Source organism: Brachyhypopomus gauderio, chromosome 6 (assembly GCF_052324685.1).
Source record: "Brachyhypopomus gauderio isolate BG-103 chromosome 6, BGAUD_0.2, whole genome shotgun sequence".
Taxonomy (NCBI): Eukaryota; Metazoa; Chordata; class Actinopteri; order Gymnotiformes; family Hypopomidae; genus Brachyhypopomus; species Brachyhypopomus gauderio.
The window spans coordinates 19,470,159-19,496,493 of NC_135216.1; the positions used below are offsets into that span (position 1 = coordinate 19,470,159).

Sequence of the window (26,335 nt, forward strand, 5' to 3'; positions counted from 1 at the left end):
TACCATGCTACAGTGAATAAGACTACAGTGTATAGAACTGCAGTGCTACACTGTATAAGACAATAGTGCTACAGTGTATAAGACTACAGGGCTACAGTGCATACAGTGTATAGGACTACTGTGCTACACTATAAGGCTACAGTGTATAAGACTACAGTGTATAGGGCTACAGTGCTACCGTGTATAAGACTACAGTGTATAGGGCTCCAGTGCATCAAACGACTTTGAGAATTGTTGGAGCTTATTGTGTTTACTAACATTCACTGACACTCACCCTCTCTCTTTCTCTTTCTATCTCTCTATCCCCCTCTCTCTCTCCGTTACCTCTACAGAACAACGTAGTTGTGCTGGTAATGGAAGGAATGTTTTCTCATGTATGTAGTAAACAAATGACAAAATACAGATTCCAAAGACGGTACCATTAAATTATAACATCTCTTAAAATATGATATTAAAAAGTCATATACGGTGTTCCATGTGTAACGTCCAGAACTCGACCGTCCTGCTGACCGTGTCGTTTACGTGAAATCATGTTTGCCTTGTTCATTCAGACAAGACGCAACAGAGGGACGATGAGGACAACGGGTTGAGTAAAGCAGACTAGAATTTTACGGAGCCTCCTGATATATAACAAAGAGAATAGGTCGAACTGTAGCTCTGAAAAACCGGCCGCGTATTCAGCGTTTGTCTAATTATAACCCGAGCTCAGCTTCGGTAACAGTATCTTGTGGGTCAGCGCCGCTGATCACAGCTTCGTGTGTCGACCCAACGCACTTCTCCCGCGACCAAGGCAAAGAGAAAAGCGCTCTGAGAACATACTAAGGTAAGGCTCCACTAAGGTAAAGTCTGCTTTAATTTACCGAAATCGAAGAGCCAGTAAGCTAAACTAAACTAAATTTAGTGTTAAACAATTCCATCAAGTTCGCGGTAGCATGTGTCAGGTGGTCTACGGTCTGACGGGCGAGGGGCATTTTCATTGACAGAGTGGTAAATAAGTTTAAAAGCCTGAAAAAAACAGATATTCAGTATACTGCACACCGAATTTTGATAACTGTTATGCTGCTGGTCGTTTCCAATCTCATTAATACAACCTTTTTCATTTTAGCGTTTTAAAGCAGAATAGCAGTAGCCTATTCGCTCAATTATAGGAATCATTGCGCTTTTGCTCCCCTTCCAGCGAGTCGTTTTACTGCGTGTGGACGTTTGAGTTTCCTAAACGTTTCGCTGTGGCCTGTTCTTTACGTCTTCACTTTTAGCTACTTGTCAGACCTTGGGCTCCTCAAGCCAAAGGTTCTTCCCGTTGTAGAATTCCACGTTCTCATTTAGTTTAATGACACTTTAGTTTAGACAGGCGTCTTACTTTTAAAGTTTGTATAGCTCTGATTCCTGCTCAAGGCTACAAGCAAACCAAATATTGATTTGAATTTGCATATTTCACTTTTGTCTCGTGTTTAAGGAGGCGTCCGTACAGCAAACGGTGGATTAATTTGATTGTTTTTTCTTATCCATGAACGCATTTGACGGGAATGGTGCGATGCGGTCTTTACCCCCTTTTCTCTGACAGTTAGGGGCTGGATCCCGTGCTGGATGCTGACTGGTTTCGGAACGATTCCAGTACACTCACAGGAGTTTCTCTTTATGTTACTTATGTTTAATACCACGTCAAGCACCCACACTGTTCGGCAGAAGCGCGTCAGATGCGCTGTGTGCACCTTCTTAATGGGGCCCTGGGGAAGCCCAAACAATGAACTCATGAAGCGGCCTGTACGTGTAGCGTTCCAGCAAGGAACAACACTGGATTTCACTGTAATGGTGCTTATTTACCTCCTGATGAGTGCGGGTGAAAACGCTGGGGTTTCACAACCCCATTTTACGTTATTTGACGTTAACCTGTAATATTCTGTCCTTTGAGGCACATGTGACTATAGGATGTTTCTGCATAGCTCTGCTGTGTATTTATTAATCATATGCTGTTTCTTCCTCTGTGGGAATATTGGGCTAGCCAGAGGTTAGGCAGCTACACTTCCCAAACAACACACCCCATTGTTCATTCCTGATCTCTCTGGCTGCTGTAAGAAGCTACCCTTCAAAACTGGTCTGAGATCAGATTTTTTTTCCAACTGAGGGCTAAGGTTACGGTTTGGCTGGTGAGATGAGGAGAGGCATGTTGAGAAAGGCCAGCGTCTGTCGGGATCTCTGTGGGCCTTTTGTCGGCCATTGTTGGATAAGTAGATCGTTTTACCCTGGAGAGGAAGCAGAATTCCTGTTTACCACAGCTCGTGATGGACAAACTTCCTGGCAAGCACCATTTGTAATTTAATGGAAATGGGAAGGGTCCGTGGCAGGAAAAAGAGGACATATAGCACACAAGGAGACACCCGTAAGACAGACATACACGGGGAGATAAACCCGTAAGACAGAGACACATGGGGAGACAAACATGTAAGACAAAGACACACAGGGAGACAAACCCGTAAGACAGAGACAAACCCAGAAGACAGAGACACAGAGACAAACCCGTAAGACAGAGACACACACAGTAAAGCAGGAGTGAGAGTATGAAAAAGCTGCTCTGGGAAACACAATGGAGCACCAGTAATGTGGTTAAATGTCTACACAGTGAGCACCAGTACTGTGGTTAAATGTCTACAGTGCTACCCTGTGATATCCTGTTTTCTGACATGGTCTTGAATGGTCAATGTCTGCTTGCTGCAAACACCAACACAGACTTACTCCAACACAGACTGCATACCAACACAGACGGTTTACCATAGGCCTACTGGTTTCTTCGGTGAAGGCTGAGGCCTCCAGTGCTCCAACATGACCCTGACACTGTAACTGTCGGTCGAATTGTAAAGACGTTACCGATACACTTCCAGAAATTCAGTATTGTCATCATCACTGTTTTTAAGGCATGGATTTTAAGTCAGAGATTAGAGGTTAGACAGAGATTAGAACAGCATTATCAAAGTGAATTCACAGACCTGCATAAGAGGTCTCCCAGGATCATGTGGTGTGTGAATGATTTAGTATATAAATGTTTTACAGATTTATGAGGGCAGCTATGCCTGTCCCTCCACCACCCGCTCCTCCCACTGCTCCACCACCACCTCCACCCACTCCTCTACAGGTAACACACACACACACAGATACACAGCCAAACAACTTAAACACATGCACAGACTCACAAAACACATGCTCATACACAGACAAACATACAAAGAAACACACATAAATGTGCACGTAAACACAACCACACACACGCGCGCACACAGTCACATACACACACACAAAAACACATGCACGCACAGACACACACAGACACACACACACACACACACACACACACACAGGTATACACACACTTGCACAAAAAAGACACACAAACAAAGCTGCACAGATACACACTCTCAACAACACGCATGCACAAATAACACACAAACACACAGACATACAAACACAGATATACAGATACACAGACACACAAACACACAGACACACAAACACACAGACATACAGATACACAGACACACAAACACACAGACATACAGATACACAGACACACAAACACACAGACACGGATACACAGACACACAAACAGACATACAGATACACACACGTAAATGTAGAATGTAGGCCTGAGTACACACTTGCATTCTCTGCGTTCACCCTGCAAACCAGCTGGACACATTTGCATTATTAATTAGAGATAAAATAACACACACACACACACAAACACACGCACACAGGATCAGACATCACACAGCAGTGTCACATTTTCAGAGCTGGCTCCCTGTAGCCCTCATTGTTGATTTATGTTTCCTTCAGGTGTTTTGAAGTGTTCTTTCTGTGCAGAGCCACATATGGTTGAGCTGAACACTACACCCTCCACAGCACACCAGCAACCCCCTCTGTTAGCATGTCTAGTTATGACTTTTTCCACCTAGTGAAAAATCTTGAGGTGAAAACTCATGTCAGCCAGGTTTTCCATGTAAACGAGGGTTTCCTTGTCTGTTTGGATGTGCTGAAAGCAGTAGCACATACAGTATCTTTATTTTGGTGTGTTATAACCCTAACCCCAGTGTGTCATAATCCTAACCCTAGTGTGTCATAACTAGGGGTGGGCATAGATACATTTTTTAAATCTAGATTAATCTCACTGAAATCTTGAAATTAATCTAGATTAATCTATATTAAAATGGCTCATATGCGTGCTACCCAAGTAATGACTAAAAGTCTGTTTTTGAGATAGGGTTTCTTAATACAGAGGGTGCATTAGACCAGGGGCTCATCTCCTGTTTCAAAAATGCATCAATGACTGCTTGAGGAAGCTGTTCTACTTTGATACTTGAAGAAAAAAAAACATGCTCAATAAAATGTAGGTTACTCGTGTTCAACGGTTTATTCAGTTAAACATGAATTTGTAAGCCTACATACTGTACATTAAAAGGGGTTGATAACATGTTTATTCAGCTAAACATGATATTTGAAATGTAAGCCGACATTTAGTACATTTAACCTCACGGACGTAATTTGGGGAGGACTTTTTCAAAAGCCGGTTTTGGTCCTCTGCAGTTTTAACGGTTAAAAAGAAATATTTAAATAGCGACGAATCTAGCGCTAGGACCATGCAGAAAACGACCGCTCCGAGCTCCGCTCCGGTAAAACTTTACGTTCATAAAAATGAATTTTCCATGAAGCAAACCTGGCGACTTCGTGGCTGCATCCATGTAAAAACACGTACGATTTGTAATTGACAGGTTTGAAAACTCGTTCTCGCCCCTACTGTGCAATTTGGTTAGGAATACAGCCGAACTAAACTATCAAGTTGAAAGTCATCATAGTTTGCTTACCCATTTTGACCCAGTTCCCAATCTAACTTTAAGAATAGATTAACGGCGATAATTTTTATATCGCCCGATAAGAGTATCAAATTTATAACCCTTACCCTAGTGTGTCATAACCTGAACCCTAGTGTGTCATAACCCTAACCCTAGTGTCAGAATCTAAAACCTCTCACTCCTATCACCCCCCACCTCTCTCTCTCTCTCTCTCCCCCTATCTTGCTTCTTTCTCCCTCTTTCCTCAGGTCCAGTCGTCTGCAGGAGGAGGCCGTGGGGCGCTGTTGGCTGACATTCAGAAGGGAACACTGCTGAAGAAGGTCAGAAGGGTCAATGACCGCAGCGCCCCCTGCCTGGAGAGTGAGTCTACACCACATGCAGCTCCTTGCCAACCACAGCCCCATTCAGCTCAGGAGTGATGAGGTGCTGGGCAGATGGACTCACTCTGTCTAGAGTTAGGGGTTAGGGTGTTAGGGGGTTAGGGTTTAGTGTGTTGGAGTTTGTCCCTTCATGGGTTAGGGTGTTAGGGTTATAGTGTTGGGGTTAGGTTAGGGTTAGTCTCTTCATGGGCTAGGGTTGGGTTGTTAGGGTTAGGTTAGGGTGTTAGGGTTAGGGTTGCAGCGGTAACCGGTTTCACAGTATACCACGGTATTCAAATGCACGGTTATCATACCGTGTGTGTTTGCTTATTACTGGTAAAAGGCAAACTAGCGGAGAAACTGACCCGCGCATACGCAACTCCGCTCCGGTTCAGCTACTCAGCACACAGCGGTGAGAATGGCAGAAAGTGCATAAGACATAACACATTTTTTAACAAAAAAAAAGGCTAAACTAAAATCTGCGGTGAAAATGACTTAATCGCAGTGGCTCCGCACTCTCGATTCACGAGGTCGTGCACCTCTCGAATTTTGTAACTTTAAGTCGTGTTTGCTGGGTTCATACACATTTATAAGGTGAAAGCACTTGTACGTAACTTTAAAGGTCCATTTCAATATTTCCCAGCACGTTAAACTTAATTAAGTTAAATATTTATACATATACTCAAAATGATTTGAAATAATTCGCTTTTAATCACATTATTTAATGGTTGTTTATTTTCAAAACACCCAATCTTAACGTCTTCATGTTTTCTCATGTTTCGTCCTGGAATTACAAGAGGCTCGTATTTGTTAACATAATACAAGAGAACTGTTCAGTCAAACAGCTATTTGTTGTGAAACGAAGTAGTTACAATTTCAAGCATTTTCAAGCATTTTAGCCTAAATTCCAGCACTTTTCAAATCTGAAACGTGAAATTTTCAAATCTGGATGTGAAAGACGCCATTAATTTACATGCGTTCATTTTCAAATTCTGACGTGCCTGTTTTTCATATGTTAAAACCAGCTTTAAAATAGAAATCTCTATTGTGAGGATCATGTCAAAAATAAATCCTCTCTTTCTGCAGTAACTCGTTTAATTCCAACTTAGCAGTAAAACGGACGTTTACAACATTTGTTGATCAGACACTGACCCAGGCTCAGTTTATCAGATTAATATAATATTAATATCAGATTTATTAAATCATTTCAACTTAAATAATTGTACTGAAATCCATTATTTAGGTTTCCCAAATTTTGCAGTATTTATATAAACACGTGTACAGTTTTTTTTTTTTAAAGGAAACAATAGTTCCAGGTTTCTACAATAAATAGTTCTTTGAACAAAAAAACCTTGTTGTACTTTCTTTAAAGGTCAGTGTATCTTTTAATAATATATGTAACAAACTGTGATACCGTGATAACCATTATACCGCAGTATTTTCTGAGACGGTTATCATACCGTGAAAATCTCATACCGTTGCAACCCTAGTTAAGGTGTTAGGGTGTTAGGGTTAGCGACTAGGGTTGTGTTGTGAACTATTGCATTTGAATTTTTAGCTCAAAGTTGCTTGTATGAGTGAAACATGTAAATGCGTATTACACTTTCATTTTAATATTGAGACAGATTATCTTCCATACTGGTTACAGGTATTTTTTCAATGAGGAACTTTTATTTTGTATTGTGAGTTGAACTGTTTCCAGTTTGCTGTTTTTGGGTTCATTACAGGCATGGCAATAGACACTTTAACTTTGGTGTAACATCCGGACCACAGGTTAAATGCTTGAGTCTAGATAGCATAAAGAGCAGAGTAAATGGAGATGTGATCATTATCACACCATGTTGCTAAATCAAGCTGCTTTTAGTGAGCTGAACAACCAGTTAACCAGTGTTAACCTGCCCAACTAGAGTTCTGGACCAGTGTTACCAGAGCCGGAGTGGCTAATCGGGAGATTCGGGAGCATTCCCGATGGGCCAGCTCATGTCAATCTCTAGTTTGGGCCGATTGAGAGGGGAAAATAATTTTGGGCCGGATTTGGGCATGAAACTCCCGGGCTGAAATAGTGGCCCTGAGTGTTACCCTGCCCAACTAGAGTTCTGGACCAGTGTTAACCTGTACAACTAAAGTTTATTTTGATGGATCACATTCCTGAAGGTTGGGGACAGATATAATGTGATCACATCAGCGGCTCAGAAAGTGACAGAGGGGAGGAGCCTCCACTCTACTGACAACACTCTGCTTATCTGAGGCTGAGCTATATTTAATGTTAAGGTCCTCCAGTGATTCACACACTCACAGATGTGTGTGTGTCTGTCCCCTCAGCAGTTGCAGGACGAAAGGCACGGCAGACAAACAACACAAACACTTTGACTTTTCATGATGGTGGTGTCTTTCCTTAGGTCCTCACCCACTGGGCATGGTGTGTGTGCTCTCATGTGCTCCTGTCCACTTCTAGAGCCTAAGGGAGCTGTGGATGGATTTGGTCTGGAGGCAACAACTGAGGGGTCCAGCACACTGTCCACACAGGGGCCCACCCAGGGTCCCACCCAGGGGCCCAGTCTGAGCGCGCTCTTCACGGGGGGGTTTCCTGTTCTCAGGCCAGTTGGACACAGAGAGAACAGCTTAGGTTCCTCAGGTTCAATTGCTGTTTCACATACTGTAAACTGGTCGTTCCTAACTGTCTAGCAGTGAGCACATTTTAAGGTTTGTATGTTTCTTTACTGTCTTGTTCTCAGTTTCTCGGTCTGGCTCTATGGCCAGCCTGAAGCAGCCTTTATGGAACCCGCCATCTCAGGGGGAGGGTTTCCACGGCAGCACCCCAGATCTCTCTCCCTCCCACAAAGCCTTGGAAAGGGCCTCCTCACTGTCTAGGCCACGCCCCCTGTCCTCATACACAGCACCCTCCTCCCCAAGCCAGGGGGCGTCTCCAAGCCTCAGACCTCCATCTTCTGCCCCTGCCAACTCACCTCCCCCCCCTCCTTCACAATGTTATCAAGATCGCCCTGGCAATAGGCCGCCTCCTCTTCCCACGTGCCCTCCCCCACCTCCTCCCCCCCAGATCCCCAAACCTACCTGGCTACCGGTCCAACCTCCACCCACTCCCATGCCCACCACAGCTCCTCCACCTCTGCCTCCATCCCTCCCTCCTTCTGCACTTCCTGACAGGTTTGCAGGGTTCCACTACCCCCCACCCCCCTCACCAGTGTTGTTTGATACTAAGCTCTGTAACTTTAGGGGTAGTTTATTTGACCTCCCTCCTCCATCCCCTCCACCTCTTCCTGCCTCTTTTACACCCAGCCTACCCTCCTCTCTACCCCCACCACCTCCTAAAGTGCCTCCTGTGCCCTCGCCTGCCTACCGGCCTGCAGTGCCCCTCTTACCCCCCTCCTACCCCTCCTACCCCTGTACAGCACCCAGCCGCAGAGCTCCAGGAGCACCCCGGACCACAGGTGCACACACACACGCATCTACATACACACACGCATCTACATACTCACACACACACACACACGCACCCACTTACACACACACACACATTGCACCTCAACTGCACTTGTCTGTCACTGGACATTAATTTTTGCATAAAAGCAAATAAAGGCTGCCATGTGTCTTTAGGTGTCTTAAAACATGTTTAATTGGCAGGCCGACTGGCTCCTCCCCCCGCACCCCCTGCCCGTTCTCCTACCACTGAGTTATCCAGCAGAACATTACCTCCACCTCCACCACCACCACCACTGCCTCCTGCTACACGCTCAATGAGGAACGGATACCTGCACGGCCTCGGTAAAAACACCCCACTGGTAACAAATGAATATTCCATATATCATTTTAAAATACATTAAAAATACATAAAATCAAATCACAATTTAAGGCCAAGGCCAGACACACAGAAACAAAATCATGAAGCATTTAGTAATTAATCATTCTGTTTTTCCAGATGACTTTGAATCTAAATTTCAGTTCCACCCAGTTGAGGACTTTCCCCCACCTGATGAATTCAGACCCTTCCCAAGAATATACCCAAGCAAAGAGAACAGAGGTGTGTGCCCTAATGGTACAGCTGGATAATCACAGACAGTCTCTCTGGCTGCCTACCCTGTATAATCACAGACAGTCTCTCTGGCTGTCTACCCCATATAATCACAGACACTCTCTCTGGCTGTTTACCCCGTATAATCACAGACAGTCTCTCTGGCTGTCTACCCCGTATAATCACAGACAGTCTCTCTGGCTGTCTACCCTGTATAATCACAGACAGTCTCTTTCGTTGTCTACCCTGTATAATCACAGACAGTTTATCTTGCTGTCTACCCTGTATAATCACATATAACCATAGACAGTCTCACTGGCTGTCTACCCCGTATAATCACAGACAGTTTCTCTGGCTGTCTACCCTGTATAATCACAAACAGTCTCTTTGGCTGTCTACCCCGTATAATCACAGACAGTTTCTCTGGCTGTCTACCCTGTATAATCACAAACAGTCTCTTTGGCTGTCTACCCCGTATAATCACAGACAATCTGTCCTAAGTAAACATGGCTGCATAACTGATTGAACTCCCTGGAGTTTGTATTTACACTGTTCTTGCACATACAGACCAGCTCTCACACACACATCTAGCACTATTGTAGAGTGTGTGTATTAATAACCAGTCTCCAGGACCTTGTGAGGTCATTTGTTGTGGTAAAAAGCTATTTCACACAATTTAGAATGAGTGTTGTGTTTGCTCCCTTAGTGACATCACATCCTCCTGGAATGAGGAGCCATCTGAGGTGAAGAACAAAAAAACGTGCATGTGATGCCCTTCATCACAGCTTTACATGGAAGTCAACTCATGTGCTGGTGGACCAGGAGAAGCCCAAACTCACGTTACGCTGAGCTCTCAACTCTAGATAATCTGAATTTTTACTTCAGATCTTGGAAGGTTATAGAAACACAACAATGCAGATTCTTAACCACTTCTCCAACCAGCAGGGTTGTTTTGGGAACCAGATGACGGTAAATTCATATAGCTTTTATACATATTCACATGTGTATTCATATGGCTTGTATACATATTCATATATGTATTCATATTCATATAGCTGCAACAGCTAAAATATTCTTGGAGTCCTTACGTCAGCGTCCATTACTGAGTTGACGGGTGATGTTGGTTTGTGTTGAGCAACAGAGGTTCACTAGTACACCACACTGTGTTGAGGTCCACTAGCACACCACACTGTGTTGAGGTCCACTAGCACGCCACACTGTTGAGGTCCACTAGCACACCACACTGTGTTGAGGTCCACTAGCACACAACACTGTGCCACTTTCTTTCCTTGCAGCATCTGGATGCATCTGTAATTATCTCCACAGCTTCCCATGGAGCTGTATGTATTCATAGGGGACATGGACAAACAGAAATCAGTCCTCGTAGAGAAAATTTGACAAGGCAACTTTTTCCTTGTTGTAACTGTAGTACGCTGTCCTGTACGTGGTACTCACTTCTTGACAGCAGGACATACAGGACACAAGAAAGGAGTCACGCTGGAAGAATCACCCTGAAATACCATCTGTGTGCCACAACCAGGAAAATTGCTTTATTTTAGCTCTGTAGGAAATCCATTAAAACCCTGTGAGTATTTGGTTGTGAGTATTTGGTTGTTAGTATTTGGGTGTGCGCATTTTGTCATGGCTTATCATAAGACACTGGACATTCAATCTTCTGTCATGTTCAGTTGACATATTCTGTGTGTTGGTCACAGGTTTTCTGTCTTTGCCAAATTTAGACAGGTTGGTCTGAATTTTGTCTTAAGGCATTCATACATGACACTCTGGGAAACAGTGCCACCTACTGGAGTGCACATGTGTAAAATAGGTCGTGGCTAAATAAATAATGGCCTAAATTCAAGAAACATACCAGAGTCCCATTTTATTCTATTCTTCTTGCACTTTATTCTCTTCTTCTTGTCATTTGCTGTTGTAAATACTAATGGACTTTTCACTGCCATGCAGCACAGCAACAACACATTCAGTATTCTTGTCATCTTTGTTGATTAGCAGAGCGTGCATGCTAAAGCACTTATGTGTGTGTGCATGTGTGTGTGTGTGGGGGGGTGTCTGGGGGTATGTGTGTGGGTGTGTGTGTGTGTGTGTAGTATGTGTGGGGTATATGTGTGGCGTGTGTGGTATACAGTTGTGATCAAATTTATTCAACCCCCAATGCTGCGAAGGGTTTTATGGAATTCAGTGCACATTTGTAATTGTGTTCATAATGAAATCTTACAAGGACTTGTTAAAGAACTAAATGCAACTAAGATAGCATCAATTTTTTTTGTCATAAAGTATTAAATGGCCTTTTTGTGATTTCTTCATTGACACAATTATTCAACCCCTTTACGACTACCACTCCTAAGAACAGAGGTTCATTCCAGTGTTTTCCATCAGGTATTGAAAACATCTGTGGATGTCAACGAGCAGCAATCAAGCATGATAAGCACCAATTAGGCAGATTTAAAAGGACTGTGATACTCAGCTCCTTCTAGACATCTACTGGTGTGTTTCCAAGCATGGTGAAGGCAAGAGAATGGTCCCAGAAGACAAGAGAAGAGGTTATTGCTCTTCACAAGAATGGCAATGGATATAAAAAGATTGCGAAGTTGTTAAATATTCCAAGAGACACTATCGGAAGTATCATTCGCAAGTTCAAGTTAAAGGGCACAGTGGAAACGTTACCTGGTCGTGGCAGAAAGAAGATCCTGACCGCGACTGCTGTGCGCTACCTGAAGCGTAATGTGGAGAAAAATCCCAGCGTGACTGCTAAGGAACTGAAAAAAGACCTGTCAGATGTGGGCACTGAAGTTTCAGCTCAGACAATAAGGCGCGCACTGCATAACGAAGACCTCCATGCCAGAACGCCCAGACGCACCCCCTTGCTGACTCCAAAGAACAAGAAAAGTCGACTGCAGTATGCCAAAAGTCATGTGGACAAGCCACAAAGGTTTTGGAACAGTGTACTGTGGTCAGATGAAACTAAATTAGAACTGTTTGGGACAATGGACCAGTGCTATGTTTGGAGAAGGAAGAACCAGGCTTATGAACAAAAGAACACCTTGCCTACTGTGAAGCATGGCGGGGGGTCAATTATGCTTTGGGGCTGTTTTGCTTCTAATGGTACAGGAAAGCTTCAACGTGTGCAGGGTACCATGAATTCCCTTCAGTACCAGGAGATCTTGGAGGAAAATGTGATGGAGTCAGTCACAAACCTGCGGCTTGGGAGACGTTGGACCTTCCAACAGGACAATGATCCGAAGCACACATCCAAGTCCACTAGAGCATGGTTGAACATGAAAGGCTGGAACATTCTAGAGTGGCCATCGCAATCACCAGACTTAAATCCAATTGAGAACCTCTGGTGGGACCTAAAGAAGGCAGTTGCAGTGCGCAAGCCTAAGAATGTGACTGAACTGGAGGCTTTTGCCCATGAAGAATGGGCTAAGATACCCATAGGTCGCTGCAAGACACTTGTGTCAAGCTATGCTTCACGCTTGAAAGCTGTCATAACTGGAAAAGGATGTTGTACTAAGTACTAAAAAATAATGTCACTAGGGGGTTGAATAAAACTGATAATGATGTGAGCACAGTAAAGACATTTGTGGTTATTCCATCATAAATATTATGTTATGTTTGTCTAATTTATAAGTGCCTCTTTGATATAATTGTAAATAAGATGACTGAAATGATCAAAATCAATGTCAAACTGGCCAAAACACTTTATTTCAGTGGGGGTTGAATAAATTTGATCACAACTGTATGTGTGTGTCTGGGGGTGTGTGTGTGTGTATTTGTGTTGGCTGGAGGGGTTTGGGGTGCTCAGGTGAAGAACTTGCAGGTAGTAGTGTCAATAGAGCAGGACTCGCTACATCTGAGCTGCCCGTAGGTCCTGAACAAACACAGACACACCACATACAGTACAAATACATTACACTCACAAAATGCTCAAAAACAGAGCAAGATGAGGTGTGTGTGTGCAGTGCTGGAGCACATTTGTGAAGAGTATACATTCAAGAGTATACAAGCTTCTATTCTTTACCATTTCATGTGTGTATGTGTGTGTGTGTGTGTGTGTGTGTGCATGGGAGTATGTGTGTGTGTGTGTATATTTGTGTGTGTGTGTGTGTATTTGTGCATATGTGTGTATGTGAGTGTGTGTGTATGTGTGTTTGTGTGTGTATGTGTGTGTATGTGTGAGTGTGTGTATTTGTGTATGTGTGTGAGTGTGTGTGCGTATGTGTGTGTGTATTTGTGCGTGTGTGTGTGTGTATTTGTGCGTGTGTGTGTGTGTGTGTGCGAGTATGTGTGAGTATGTGTGTGTATGTGTGTGTGTTTTGGCCGTACCCTGGTAGGTAAGTCTTGCAGGTCTGATAACCAAAGTCCTTCCCATCACACTCTTCAACTCCGTCATGTCGATATCCGTCTCCACAGAAAGCTTTCTGACATCCTGGAGCACACAAAGACAGAGAAAAGCACAGCCAACCAGAAGGTGATGGGACCAATAACATTATAATCTACATATTAATAAAAAGCATTTAATATTGTCCTATACACAACATGAGCATGTATAAAGATGTGTGTGTGTGTGTGTGTGTGTGTGTGTGTGTGTGTGTGTGTGTGTGTGTGTGTGTGTGTGTGTGTGTGTGTGTGTGTGTGTGTGAATAACCACATGACTTATAGGCACACTGTATAACCACAGTCATTAGTCCAAAAACCTGACAGCACGGATGAGCTACTATAAGAGCATGTGTGTGTGTACGTAAGTGTGTGTGTGTGTGTGTGTGTGTGTATGACTTACCCACACAGTCATCTGTGACCACCTTGTTTCCATCATCACATTCCTCTCCGTTGTGAGGCTGCACCACACCGTCCCCACACCCCCACCCTCCCTGGGCCCTCTCTGTCGACTGGAAGCTGAGCAGCTTTAAGGACCAAGCAGATAAATGACAAAATGTCACTACTCAGCAGGTGTAAATCCAGCCTGCATTGGGCCAACATAAGGGCAGAGTAAGACCACAAGTGTGTGCAGACAGCGAGGACACGCCCACTGGACTGAGACGGACTGGACAGGGGTGGAATGATGTAATGGGATGACTGGGATCCCTTACTCAGGGCCCATCAGACACCCCTCTGAAACCCATGATGGCAGGAGTGGAAACTCATGCAGCACAGCAGGTGAAGGAGGGAGGGGCAGTACGTGTACGGGGCGCCATCCGTCTGGGTCTTTAAAGTAGAGCGATCTCTGATCCTTGCGGAAAGCCAGAGCGTTCTTCGAGTGCAGATGTTCCAGCTCTTCCTCACTATTCACCACGAATATCTACACCCAGAGGAATACACACAACACTGCACTTAACACACTCGCACATGGACTCTTCATTGTTTTTGTGACTAAACAGGGTTGTTTTGTTTTTTGTGTGGGGGTGTTTGTGTGTGGGTATTTGTGCAGGGTCGTTGAGTAGGGGTGTAGGGGTGTTTGAGCAGGGGTGTTTGTGTGGGGTCTTTGAGTGTGGGTGTTTGTGCGGGGGTGTTTGAGCAGGGGTGTTTGTGTGGGGTCTGTGAGTGTTGGTGTTTGAGCAGGGGTGTTTGTGCTCACCTCTGAGACTTTGTCGTATTTGCCACGGCGCTGGAGGCCTGCACTTCCAACGCTGTTCAGACCACAGTCGCAGAGTCCAGGAACACCAGGAACACCCCTCTCACCTTTCTCACCCACCACATACAGGCCTGCAACACACACACACACACACACACACACACACACACACACACACACACACAACATACAGGCCTGCAACACACACACAAGCACTCACTGAAACTACACTGTGAGTATTTTGGGAGTACAAGTCTCCCCACCTGAGCCAGGAGGTCCGGGAGGTCCAGGATGTCCACTGGGCCCAGTAGGGCCAGGAGAACCTATTAAACCCACCACACCAGCCTCTCCTTTAGGGCCCTGCAAACATATAGAGTGTGCAGATAGAGTGTGTGAGAGTAGATTTTGTGTAAGTGTGTGTGTGTGTGCGTGTATGTATGTGTGAGTAGAGTGTGTGTGTGTGTGTGTGTGTGTGTATGCGGTTGTGTGTGTGTATGTGTGTGTGAGTAGAGAGTGTGTGTGAGAGTGTGTATGTGCGCATGTGCGGTTGTGTGTGTGTGTGTTCTTATGTGTGTTTGCGTGTGTGTGTGCGGGCATGTCTGCATGTGTGTGTGTGTATATGAGTGCATGTGCGCATTTGTGTGTGCACGTGCGTGTGTGTGTGTGTGTATGTGTGTGAGTATGTGTACGTGCGTGTGTGTGCGTGCATGTGTGTGTATGAAAAGGTGTGCTGGTGTTTTCTTTCACTCCGTTACTGCTCCAGTGTAACCATGACAACGGTCCACAATGAAACTGCCTTATGCATTTATACAAGTTTGGAGTTCTCCATGATTTACACACAGCCCAAGAAATTATACCCTGTTTAAAACTCCTCACAGGAACCATGAATCCTTTCATTGTGGAATGTGAGCAGTCTCATGTCTTAAAAACGTGACACATTTCATGACGTTAGAATCTACAGGGATTTGTCCCTGCACAGTAGGTATTATTACTCACAGTATGTGTTATTGGTAGTGTAGGTACATGTGTGGAGGTGGTTATGGGTGATGGAGGTGGTTGAGTGGTGGAGGTGGTTATGGGTGATGGAGGTGGTTATGGGTGGTGTAGGTAGTTATGGGTGGTGGAGGTGGTTATGGGCGGTGGAGGTGGATATGGGTGGTGGAGGTGGTTATGAGCGGTGGAGGTGGTTATGGGTGGTGGAGGTGGTTATGAGCGGTGGAGGTGGATATGGGTGGTGGAGGTGGTTATGAGCGGTGGAGGTGGTTATGAGCGGTGGAGGTGGTTATGGGTGGTGGAGGTGGTTATGAGCGGTGGAGGTGGTTATGAGCGGTGGAGGTGGTTATGGACGGTGGAGGTGGTTATGGGCGGTGGAGGTGGTTTTGAGCGGTGGAGGTGGTTATGGGCGGTGGAGGTGGTTATGGGCGGTGGAGGTGGTTATGGGCGGTGGAGGTGGTTATGGGTGGTGGAGGTGGTTGAGTGGTGGAGGTGGTTATGGGTGGTGGAGGTGGTTTGTCCCCACCTGTTTGCCTCTTTTGCCTGGCCGTCCTGAAGGACCACGTTGTCCTGAAACACCAGGCTCCCCTTTCAGTCCCATTTCACCCTGGGACACACACACACGCATGCACACGCATACACACGCATACACACGTACACACACGCATGCACGCACACACACATACACACACGTGCACACACACAAAAAGCACAGAAATAAAGTTACAAAGGGACTGATATCAAATATGCACTGGTGCACACGAAAGAAAAATAAGGTTTTACCTTCTGTCCCGCCTCACCAGCCGGGCCAGTCACCCCCTACAGAGAAACTCAACTGAACATATTAAACACATCTGAGTCTGGCCAAGTCTCTGGAACAATGCATTAAGGACAAAACTCAAACATTGGGGTACTGACACACTGGGGGTACTGACACACTGGGGCACTGACACACACATGGTGTCCCTCACCTTGTCTCCCTTCACACCTGGACTTCCGTGATACCCTCGTGAGCCCTACAGAACAGAGTAGTGAGAAGTCACTCTGGCACAGCTGAAACAGAATCATCACTGTCCTGCACTAAAAATAAGAGTTTAAATAAATTTGACTTTAAATAACAAACCTTTTCTCCCTTGTATCCTGGCAGGCCCTGAGTACAATGAAAAACATCACAAAAGTGCTTCTAATCAGATGTATTAACAGATGGGCAAAGAATCACTCAGACTCATTAAAGAACATAATTCATGTCCTTGTACTTGGTAAAAATATCCCAAGACAGCACCAGCGCATCATCTACACGTCACACATTATGGATAAGGTATGGAAATTTATTTGTTTGTTAATAAGAAGGGAATGTTAGAACTGGCTTGAGGAGCATTCAGACACATCTTTATGCCAGAATAACTGGCAGCAAAAGGACCAATCCACTTGTGTCTGGAAGCAAAGTCCCTCCCCCTGCCTCCTCCAACAACATCCTGTACAGTCAGGGCAGTTCTGCAGTTCTGGACAACTCGGTCATTGAAGCTCATCTTGGCACAGGCTCAGACTGACAGAGGATGCAGAATCATCTTCTAGGGGTGGATGTTCCATAACCCTGCTATGCAGGTTGAGGGAGGGGCTGACTCTCTCTCTGCAGGTGAAGGTGTGTTAGGAGGAGTGAATCTCTCTGCAGGTGGTGTATTAGTAGGAGTGAATCTCTCTCTGCAGGTGGAGATATGTTAGGAGGAGTGAATCTCTCTGCAGGTGGTGTATTAGTAGGAGTGAATCTCTCTCTGCAGGTGAAGGTGTGTTAGGAGGAGTGAATCTCTCTGCAGGTGGTGTATTAGTAGGAGTGAATCTCTCTCTGCAGGTGGAGATGTGTTAGGAGGAGTGAATCTCTCTGCAGGTGGTGTATTAGTAGGAGTGAATCTCTCTCTGCAGGTGGTGGTGTGTTATGAGGGGTGAATCTCTCTCTGCAGTTGGAGGTGTGTTAGGAGGGGTGAATCTCTCTCTGCAGTTGGAGGTGTGTTAGGAGGGGTGAATCTCTCTGCAGGTGGAGGTGTGTTAGGATGGGTGAATATCTCGCTGCAGGTGGAGGTGTGTTAGGAGGGGTGAATCTCTCTCTGCAGTTGGAGGTGTGTTAGGAGGGGTGAATCTCTCGCTGCAGGTGGAAGTGTGTTAGGAGGGGTGAATCTCTCTGCAGGTGGTGGTGTGTTAAGAGGGGTGAATCTCTCTCTGCAGGTGGAGGTGTGTTAGGATGGGTGAATCTCTCGCTGCAGGTGGAGGTGTGTTAAGAGGGGTGAATCTCTCTCTGCAGGTGGAGGTGTGTTAGGATGGGTGACACACCTTAGGACCTGCTGGACCTCTCATGCCGGGCATTCCCATCAGCCCTGGGTCTCCCTTCTCTCCCTGCATGTCACACAGGAAGAGCAGGTATAGAAACAGGAAGTGCTGACCTGATATGTTTTATTGAATGCTACAGTGTGAGATGCTGATTGTGGTTCATTGTCTTCGGTAAGCTGATTACTGAGAACTCTAAGGCTAATGGAAAATAATGGCTGTCTAGTGTATCAGGCAAGTACTCAAAAGTGTAATGACAATAACATATGATGAAAAGCAGGATGGACCTACTTTGGTTCCCTCGGGCCCTGGCCATCCAGTCGGACCCACACGACCAGGAGGTCCTGGCTGACCAGAACGACCCTGCAGTAGCACAGACGCATCAGGCTGTGTGTGTGCAGCTGTCCTGAACAGAGCTGCTGGAGTCTTTGTGCAGCTTTCATATATGGCACTAATATTCATATATGGCACTATGATTCATATATGGTCACCATGATCTCAGCGGCTTTGTGGTAAGATGATAATCCGTCATCTGTCTTTTACCATTTTGCATTTATCCAGAATAAAATACACAGGACGATATATTAATGGTATGTTATTATGTACAAGCATCCTGGAGTCAGTGTTAATGAAGGATGTATGCCCACACCTCCACACACCCTCACACACCCCCACACACCCAAACCCCTACATTCCCACATCCCTACACTTTCACACCGACACCTCTCACACACCTACAACCCTCACACTCCTCACACTCCCACAACCCTCACACCCCATTTCCTCCACACCCTCACACTTCCCTCCACACCCTCACACTCCCACTCAACACAAGACAACACACTTTGTTTTTTTTTTTTACTGGTGTTCATACTGTTCATACAGTGTCAGTAAGTTCTATCCAAATCCCCCATCTCCTCAAATCTCTCTCATTTCTCCCTCCGTCTGTTCACCGCCCTGCCAAACTCCAGCTGGAGGCCAGAAACCTGCAGCTTCCGTCTTGCTTCTCTCTCCCTCTTTCTCTCTTTTCTTTCTCTCCTCTCCCCATTTCTCTCTCTCCATCTCTCCCTTTTCTCACTCCCTCTCCTTCGCTCTTTTGACAGTGTAATTAAATGGATCTTTGCTGACTCTGGTCTGCACTGCAGTGGGGAGATAAATGTCTCTGTTGAGTGCCAAACTAACCCCTGCTGACAGGCTTCATGCCCCAAGACCTCTGCCAGCATCTAATGCACTACAGTAACTAACAATTGACGTCCTGCTCTGGATCTCTGCAGAGTTACAGCGCACAGGAAGCAGCAGGACAAACAGCACAGCGCTGCGGTGTTTTCATATAATCTATAATGTGTGTTAAAACACACTGGTGAGATGAACAAAAAAATGGGAACATTCCATTTGTCATAACAGCTTTTGTCAAGGTTGTATTTAAAGTGCCACTACAGCTTTGGTGAATCAAGTCTTACCTTTGACCCTGGACGACCTATATCACCCTACAGAGAAGAGAGAAAGGAAGGAAACTTTAATGTATTGGTTTTGCTGGCCTGCTGCAGGATGTATGACAGGCCTCTCCATCAAACCCACTCACCTTCTCTCCCTTGGGTCCTTGTATTCCTGGAATGCCCTGAAACAGAGAGGGAACTGTTATAGATGTGCATGCTACAGTCACCCTGCCTTCATGTCTCTGTCGTGTCTCTGTCGTGTCTCAGTCATGTCTCAGTCGTGTCTCTGGTGTTCGTCCCCACCTGTGGGCCGACAGGGCCTGGCGGCCCTGCAGCTCCTTGTGGACAGTGCTGCTTCATTGGCTCTTCATCTTCTCCTCTTCTTCGCTCCAATGATACTGGGAATACCTTAAAACAAACATTATTAACCAATAAGTTACAACATATTCACCACAAATAAACCACCTCATTGACCCTTAAATTAGCAATAACCAACCAGTCTATTCCAAGTCACCTGACAGCAAAAACATTGTGGATGAGTTCAAGACTCTCGACAGCCATCCTGTGTCGGACATTCCCAGAGAACCTTGGGTGCCGGACAGATGCTGCATGAGCTCAACAGTCCACACAACCAAACACAAGTCTGACTGGCTGGCATGTCGCACAACAGCAGAGGTCAAAGAGGAAGGTTTACCATATTCTCATCAAGTATTATACAGGCACATCACATGACTCATCACTCACATGACTTCGTCTCCATACGCTGGGAGGGGGCGGGAACAAGGGAGGAGGAGGCGGAGTAAGTAGGCAACATGGTTCAAATGTCTTCAGAGCATCCGGAGTGACCAAGGCTATAGTAATCAATTACAGAGCAATGATTAGAGGACAGGACAGGCAGACACAGTCCTAGGAGAGTCATAGCTCACTTATTGCTTGATGATAAAATATGTGCAACTGTAGCTCAACAGTTAAAGTAACATTTTCCATTTTCACCACGTTTGTGCACTCACTGTGTGAAACAAGCAGATCAATATGTAAACTGCTCTGGAATAGATATGTCTGATAAACCTATGCTGTCCTATTGAAAGCATCAGCAAATTTTAAGACACACACACACACACTAATATATATATATATATATATATATATATATATATATATATATATATATATATATATATAGTGTGTTAGTGTGTGTGTGTGTGTGTGAGTGAGTGAGTGAGTGAGTGAGTGAGTGAGAGATGAGCATTTGTATTTTTAGCTGTATCTAAGGGAGTATTTTGAATTTTTTTTATTCGGTGGTTGTCCACGTTTGACACTACAGAACACTTCAGATTCGTGCGTTACTATAGTATGTTATGGGATTCGTGTATCTGCTTTAAGATGTTCATATAAACTTACCTCCTTTGTTAGAGTCTGGCAGCACAGGACTACAAAATAAATATTAATCTCTGTAGTCTGCTGGAATACACCGAAACTGAAAAATACATCTACAGCGCAGTGACACTAGTGCGCGATATAAGCGCCTTCCTCAAATGCATGTGCACTCATGCACCCGCGCGTACAGCATAACAGCAAAGCCGCGTCACCACATGCGCTCAAACACATCCTTATCTATAACGTCTTACTTGTTTGAAGAATGTTATCCAAATTGCTGTGTGAAAAGCTTGACACGGAGCAGAGCAGGAACTGTAGCTGTATTCCGATCTTGGCCAAAGCCATGTTTCTGTACGCGCTAGACACACAGCGCACGCACGACGTTTGGACCGTATTGGATTACCCTCGCCCCCTCTCTCCCATCCCAACACTCGCCCGCTTCTTCCCTCTCTTCGTGCTCACACCTGTTAAGTGTCGTCTACGCTCGTAAGACCTTTTCGGTATAGATTTTGTTTCCCTCTGTGCGTGCTGCCGTTTGAATGATCTAAGAATGCTTCAAAAAGAATGCTTCACTCTGAATATCTAGACGCGAGTGCAGTTACAGCCGCGGCGCTGACACAGGACTTACCCCCCACTCCCTGTGCCAATATTAGACTATTACTACCACTGCCTCCTATGTCTCCACGTTAGGGGCGGCCACCAGATGTCGCTATGTACGCCATGATAAATAATTCAACGTAACAAGTAATAGGCCTATATGTACATTTTCTTCAAAAGTGATATTGTTGCGTCTTTATTAAATATCTGCCGTACCAGCCTGTGCGTCTCCTAGCAGCCAGCCCGCGAGCGTGCGTCTAACCCAGTGAGCAGTTGAAAACACTGTGTGTTCAATGCTCTTCCAATAATTCGCAGCTCAAATCAATGCTGCTACTGAGCTCTACAATCAACACTCAGAAGAGAACATATATCTTATGTTTTTGGAATTAGGGGGCATTTGTGTTTGGATTCACTGCAGGTTTGTGTGTAGTTTGACCAGCGAGATGGATACTGTCAGAGCCATAGCCTATAGAGAGAGAGAGTCGCGACATCTCCGTTCACTCCAATGGACCAGTTTTTTTTACAGCAATGGCGGATCGTGGAGCCTGTCAATAATTCTCGGAAGTTAGCAGCAAATACTAGCAGCGCAGTCAAACTGGAGCAGTGGACCATCTGTGATACACTTTTACAGGTTAGTACACTTAAAAAATCAGATTGTGTATTATAAGGACATCAGAATCAAATTAACATGTGCATTAAAATGTGCATTAAAGCATTTTAGTGAATTATCCACCTCTTAATAAGCAGATTTAGGGAAATAAATCTATTCTAAGACAACGCGAATACGGTTAGCGAGATTTCACATTAACGGCTGACAGCCTATTAATTGTAAATTCCACTCTTAATGCCATCTCACCTAAACGCGATGTTGATGAACTTTCAGAGCTGTTAGCTGAACTAATGCCAAAATTTGACAGTTTGCTTTTATGTGGTGATTTTAATATTCATGTTTGCTGTCCTGGTGACCATTTAGCAGAAGAGTTTCAAAGGCTATTGAATTCTTTTAATCTGTCACAGTCAGTGTCAGGAACCACACATAGCCATGGCCACACATTGGATCTAATAATCTCTCATGGTCTTTCTGTATCCATCACAGAGATTCTGCATACTTGTATTTCAGACCATTTTATTTAAATTTTCCGCACCTCCAGTAGCAAGGTTTACTACCTCAGCACGTCTCCGCCGCCTCTACACTCCTTCCACTGCAGGACAGTTTGCTGCTGCCTTTAGAAGCTCTGCTCTGTACTCTGTGGAAAGTCCAGATTCATCTCTCCATCCGGAAGAATTTATTACATCTTTCCATCACACCTGCACAGAGATCTTGGATTCTATTGCTCCTCAGAAACAGGCTTTAACAAAAATAAAACCAGATCCCTGGCTTAATGATACTACCCGGGCCTACAGACAACGCTGCAGGAAGGCTGAACGTAGATGGAAAAAGGACAGGCTTTGTGTGTCCCAGAGTATGTTAAGAGACTGTCTTAGTGAATATCAAGATGCAGTTAAACGGGCCAAATCTCAGTATCTCTCTAATTTAATTTCCACCAGTAGTGACCGGCCAAGGGTTTTATTCAGTACCATTCAGTCTGTAATTAATCCCTCCATTGATGTTCTGAAAACGGCTACACAGTCTACCTGTGATGATTTTCTTAAACATTTTTTTAAACAAAATGGACTCCATTAGGCAGAACATTGCTAGTACACATAATGCTGTACAAGTGCATCAATATGTTTTTCCAATAACATCTGCTGTTTTTAACCAGTTTGAGCTGATATCGCTACCCCATCTCACTGAAGTGGTTCAACAAATGAAATCCACAAACTGTCCTCTGGACATCATTCCTTCTAAGATGTTCAAACAGTCCTTTGACACTATCGGTCCCTGTCTGTTGACATTCATTAATAGCTGTCTAAGTTCAGGTTTTATCCTGTCCATCTTTAAGCACGCTGTGGTCAGGCCACTCCTTAAAAAAACAGGTCTAGATCCTACAGTTCTTTCCAACTTCAGGCCAATTTCTCATCTGTCATTCTTATCTAAAGTTCTGGAAAGGGTTGTTTTTATTCAGTTGCAATCTTTTTTAGAATCTCATAACTTATTTGAAAAATTCCAGTCTGGTTTTAGATCTCGACATAGTGTAGAATCTGCACTACTTAAAGTACAAAATGATGTTCTTTTGTTCCTTGATGCCAAAAAACCAGTTCTGCTGGTCATGTTAGACCTCTCAGCAGCTTTTGACACTGTGGACTATCAGATTCTTATTACTCGTCTGACTCACCATATCGGCCTCCAGGGAGTTCTTAAGGTTTAAGTCCTATCTAACAGACAGAACTTTCTCTGTAATGATAGGTGATCTGTCTTCCACTTCTGCGACTCCTCTGACCTCTGGTGTTCCGCAGGGATCCATTCTGGGGCCTGTACTTTTCTCACTTTACATGCTGCCATTGGGACATATCATTGCACGTCATAACCTGTCTTTCCATTTGTATGCAGATGATCTACAAATCTATCTGCCTGTTGCTCCAACATCTGCACCCAGTCTTAATTCTGTTATCAGCTGCTTAAATAACATTAAGCATTGGCTGTCGCAAAATGTTCTCCATTTAAATGATGACAAAACTGAATGGATTTTGTTTGATACTAACAGGAACCCATGTAACAATTCTTTCAGTCCAAGTTTTCTGCTCCCCCGTCTTAACCAGGTGGTAAAAAATCTAGGAGTGAAGCTTGACAGTAACTTAAAACTTGATAAACAGATTGATTCTGTTGTGAAAACAAGCTTCTTTCAGCTCCGTTTGCTCTCTAAAGTAAAGCCTTTCCTCAGCCGTACTGATTTGGAGAAAGCCATCCATGCATTTGTGAGCTCTAGACTCGACTATTGCAATGCTTTATATGTTGGAATTAATCAGTCTTCCATCTCTCATTTACAGCTTGTTCAGAACTCTGCTGCTCGTTTATTGACCAGCACACGTAAATCTGAGCACATTACACCGGTTCTTTCATCTATACACTGGCTCCCGGTTCAGTTTAGAATACAGTTTAAACTACTGCTCTTTGTTTTTAAAGCTATGAATAACCTTGCGCCGCCATACATCACAGAACTTATACAAATCCATCAGCCCAGCAGAGCCCTACGGTCAGCTGGCCAATACCTACTCAAAGTACCAAAATCCAGATGCAAGCACTGGGGGGATCGTTCCTTTTCTGTGGCTGGTCCAATGGCCTGGAATTGTCTTCCCTTAGAGTTGCGTTCCATCTCTGACCTGATTCTGTTTAAGGCCAAACTAAAGACCTATTTATTCAAAAAGGCCTTTAACGTATAATTCTTGACTCTTTTAATTACTTCTACTGTTATTTAAATGGTTGTATGATATTGTTTTATTTGTTTAATTTGATTAAGCACTTAATTTTGACATTTTAATATCCTACTTTTACCTTAAATGGTTTTATGATATTGTTTTCTTTGTTTTGTTAAGCACTTTGGTTAATGCAAGACATTGTTGGAAGGTGCTATATAAATAAATTTTGATTTGATTTGATGTTTTTGCGGGATAGCTAAATATTGGTTAAATATAACATTTGAGTGTGATTGTAGAGTGTGTTGGGTCGAGGAGGTGATTGAGGATATCCATTTTGGAGTACCAGCTAACATTTTATTTCCTTTTATTTTATTTATTTCCCTTTTTATTTCATTTTATTTATTTTTATTTTATATTATTAACGTATTTCCTCAGTTTTTGAAACTGCTGGATATAAAAGACATACTATTTAGTGTGATTAAGTTTTAAATATTCTATCACTTAAAGAAATAATATAATTATTAGGAGTTCATACTTATTATACCTGTGTCAACGCTATAGCTGTGATCAGCAGCTATGGGCCCTGTCTTTACAGGTCCAGTGGTGCATCGTAGTGCAGGGGGCTTCCTCTTTCTGAGTGCGGGGCGATGCACAAAAATGGTGGGAACAGCATCTGCTCTCAGCCTAGTCTTGCCCTGTTTGGTTTTGATGAACTGGTCTGCCTCAAAATGTGCCAATCACCGCAATTTGACCAACCACTGATGTCGTCTTGATGTGACGTCGACAAACTCCCACCTTACTTCCGTATACACGTTCAAGAGGAGCAGACTGAAAGCAGCACGAGTGACGAAAATAACGGCAAAAAGATCGGGAAAAGCAGTATCCCGATACACTACATGAAAGCGGGGATAAACTGTTTTTTTTTTTTGTTCACAACCATGGGTTCATACATGTATTTCCAACAAGTTTAACATTTCTAGCACCAGCCCATCCACTCCAAGTGATTTTTCATAGTCTTTTAAGAGATGGAAAGTCAATTTCTGCCACCGAGCTGTTGCACTTCGAGTGATCATTTCAAGAAAGTGAGAGGGATCATTGTGTATTCTCTGTCCCAATGCCTGTGTTTCAGGGGGCGGGGCATACAAAATCTTGAGAGGGATAATTTTTGGCCAGAGCACATATGTCAAAGTCAAGGCCCGCGAGCCAGATCCGGCCCGCGAATTGATCTATGGCCCTCTGGATGATATTTAATTACTATTATAACCGGCCTGCAGGCCACAGCCGCCCGATGGTGTTTTGCACGCACAAACACTACATTCCCCACAATGCAACGGTAGCCCGCGAAGTCACTGCAGCACACGCAAGCAGCGAGGGTCTGAGATAAAGTTTATAAGTTTAAACTTTAAACTGATAAAGTTTAAAGTCAGAGATAAAGTTTATTTATCTCTGATCTGGGTTTCCATCCAAACCTTTCGAAAAAATAATGCGCAATT

At 44.3% G+C, this 26,335-nt stretch overlaps 2 protein-coding genes across 6 annotated transcripts; one reads left to right on the top strand and one right to left on the bottom strand.

The window, feature by feature from the left end:
* Window positions 1-531: 531 nt before the first annotated feature.
* Window positions 532-11,099, top strand: wipf3 (WAS/WASL interacting protein family member 3). 4 transcript variants are annotated; one of them, XM_077009469.1, is made up of 8 exons: window positions 532-823; window positions 3,049-3,130; window positions 5,090-5,201; window positions 7,600-7,835; window positions 7,936-8,649; window positions 8,843-8,983; window positions 9,138-9,239; window positions 9,937-11,099. In XM_077009469.1, exons 4-8 carry the CDS (start codon window positions 7,634-7,636, stop codon window positions 9,975-9,977), a joined length of 1,200 nt encoding a protein of 399 aa, XP_076865584.1. In that variant the 5' UTR covers window positions 532-823; window positions 3,049-3,130; window positions 5,090-5,201; window positions 7,600-7,633; the 3' UTR covers window positions 9,978-11,099. The 4 variants fall into 4 exon arrangements, with proteins under 4 accessions (XP_076865584.1, XP_076865581.1, XP_076865582.1 ...); XM_077009466.1 differs by having other exon boundaries at window positions 533-823; window positions 7,656-7,835; XM_077009467.1 differs by having other exon boundaries at window positions 533-823; window positions 7,656-7,826.
* Window positions 11,087-21,707, bottom strand: LOC143517222 (uncharacterized). 2 transcript variants are annotated; one of them, XR_013131901.1, is made up of 18 exons: window positions 21,200-21,707; window positions 20,316-20,422; window positions 19,875-19,979; window positions 19,718-19,753; window positions 19,596-19,622; window positions 18,427-18,498; window positions 18,142-18,204; window positions 16,940-16,966; window positions 16,788-16,832; window positions 16,600-16,635; window positions 16,343-16,423; window positions 15,087-15,183; window positions 14,827-14,954; window positions 14,431-14,550; window positions 14,032-14,155; window positions 13,578-13,680; window positions 12,991-13,122; window positions 11,087-11,375 (listed from the first exon to the last, which is right to left on the bottom strand). XR_013131901.1 is itself a non-coding variant. In XM_077009471.1 (17 exons), the coding sequence occupies exons 1-17, from the start codon at window positions 21,291-21,293 to the stop codon at window positions 13,053-13,055; spliced, it is 1,335 nt and encodes a 444-aa protein (XP_076865586.1). In that variant the 5' UTR covers window positions 21,294-21,609; the 3' UTR covers window positions 11,087-13,052. The 2 variants fall into 2 exon arrangements, 1 of the variants encoding a protein (XP_076865586.1); XM_077009471.1 differs by having other exon boundaries at window positions 11,087-13,122; window positions 21,200-21,609.
* Window positions 21,708-26,335: the final 4,628 nt, after the last annotated feature.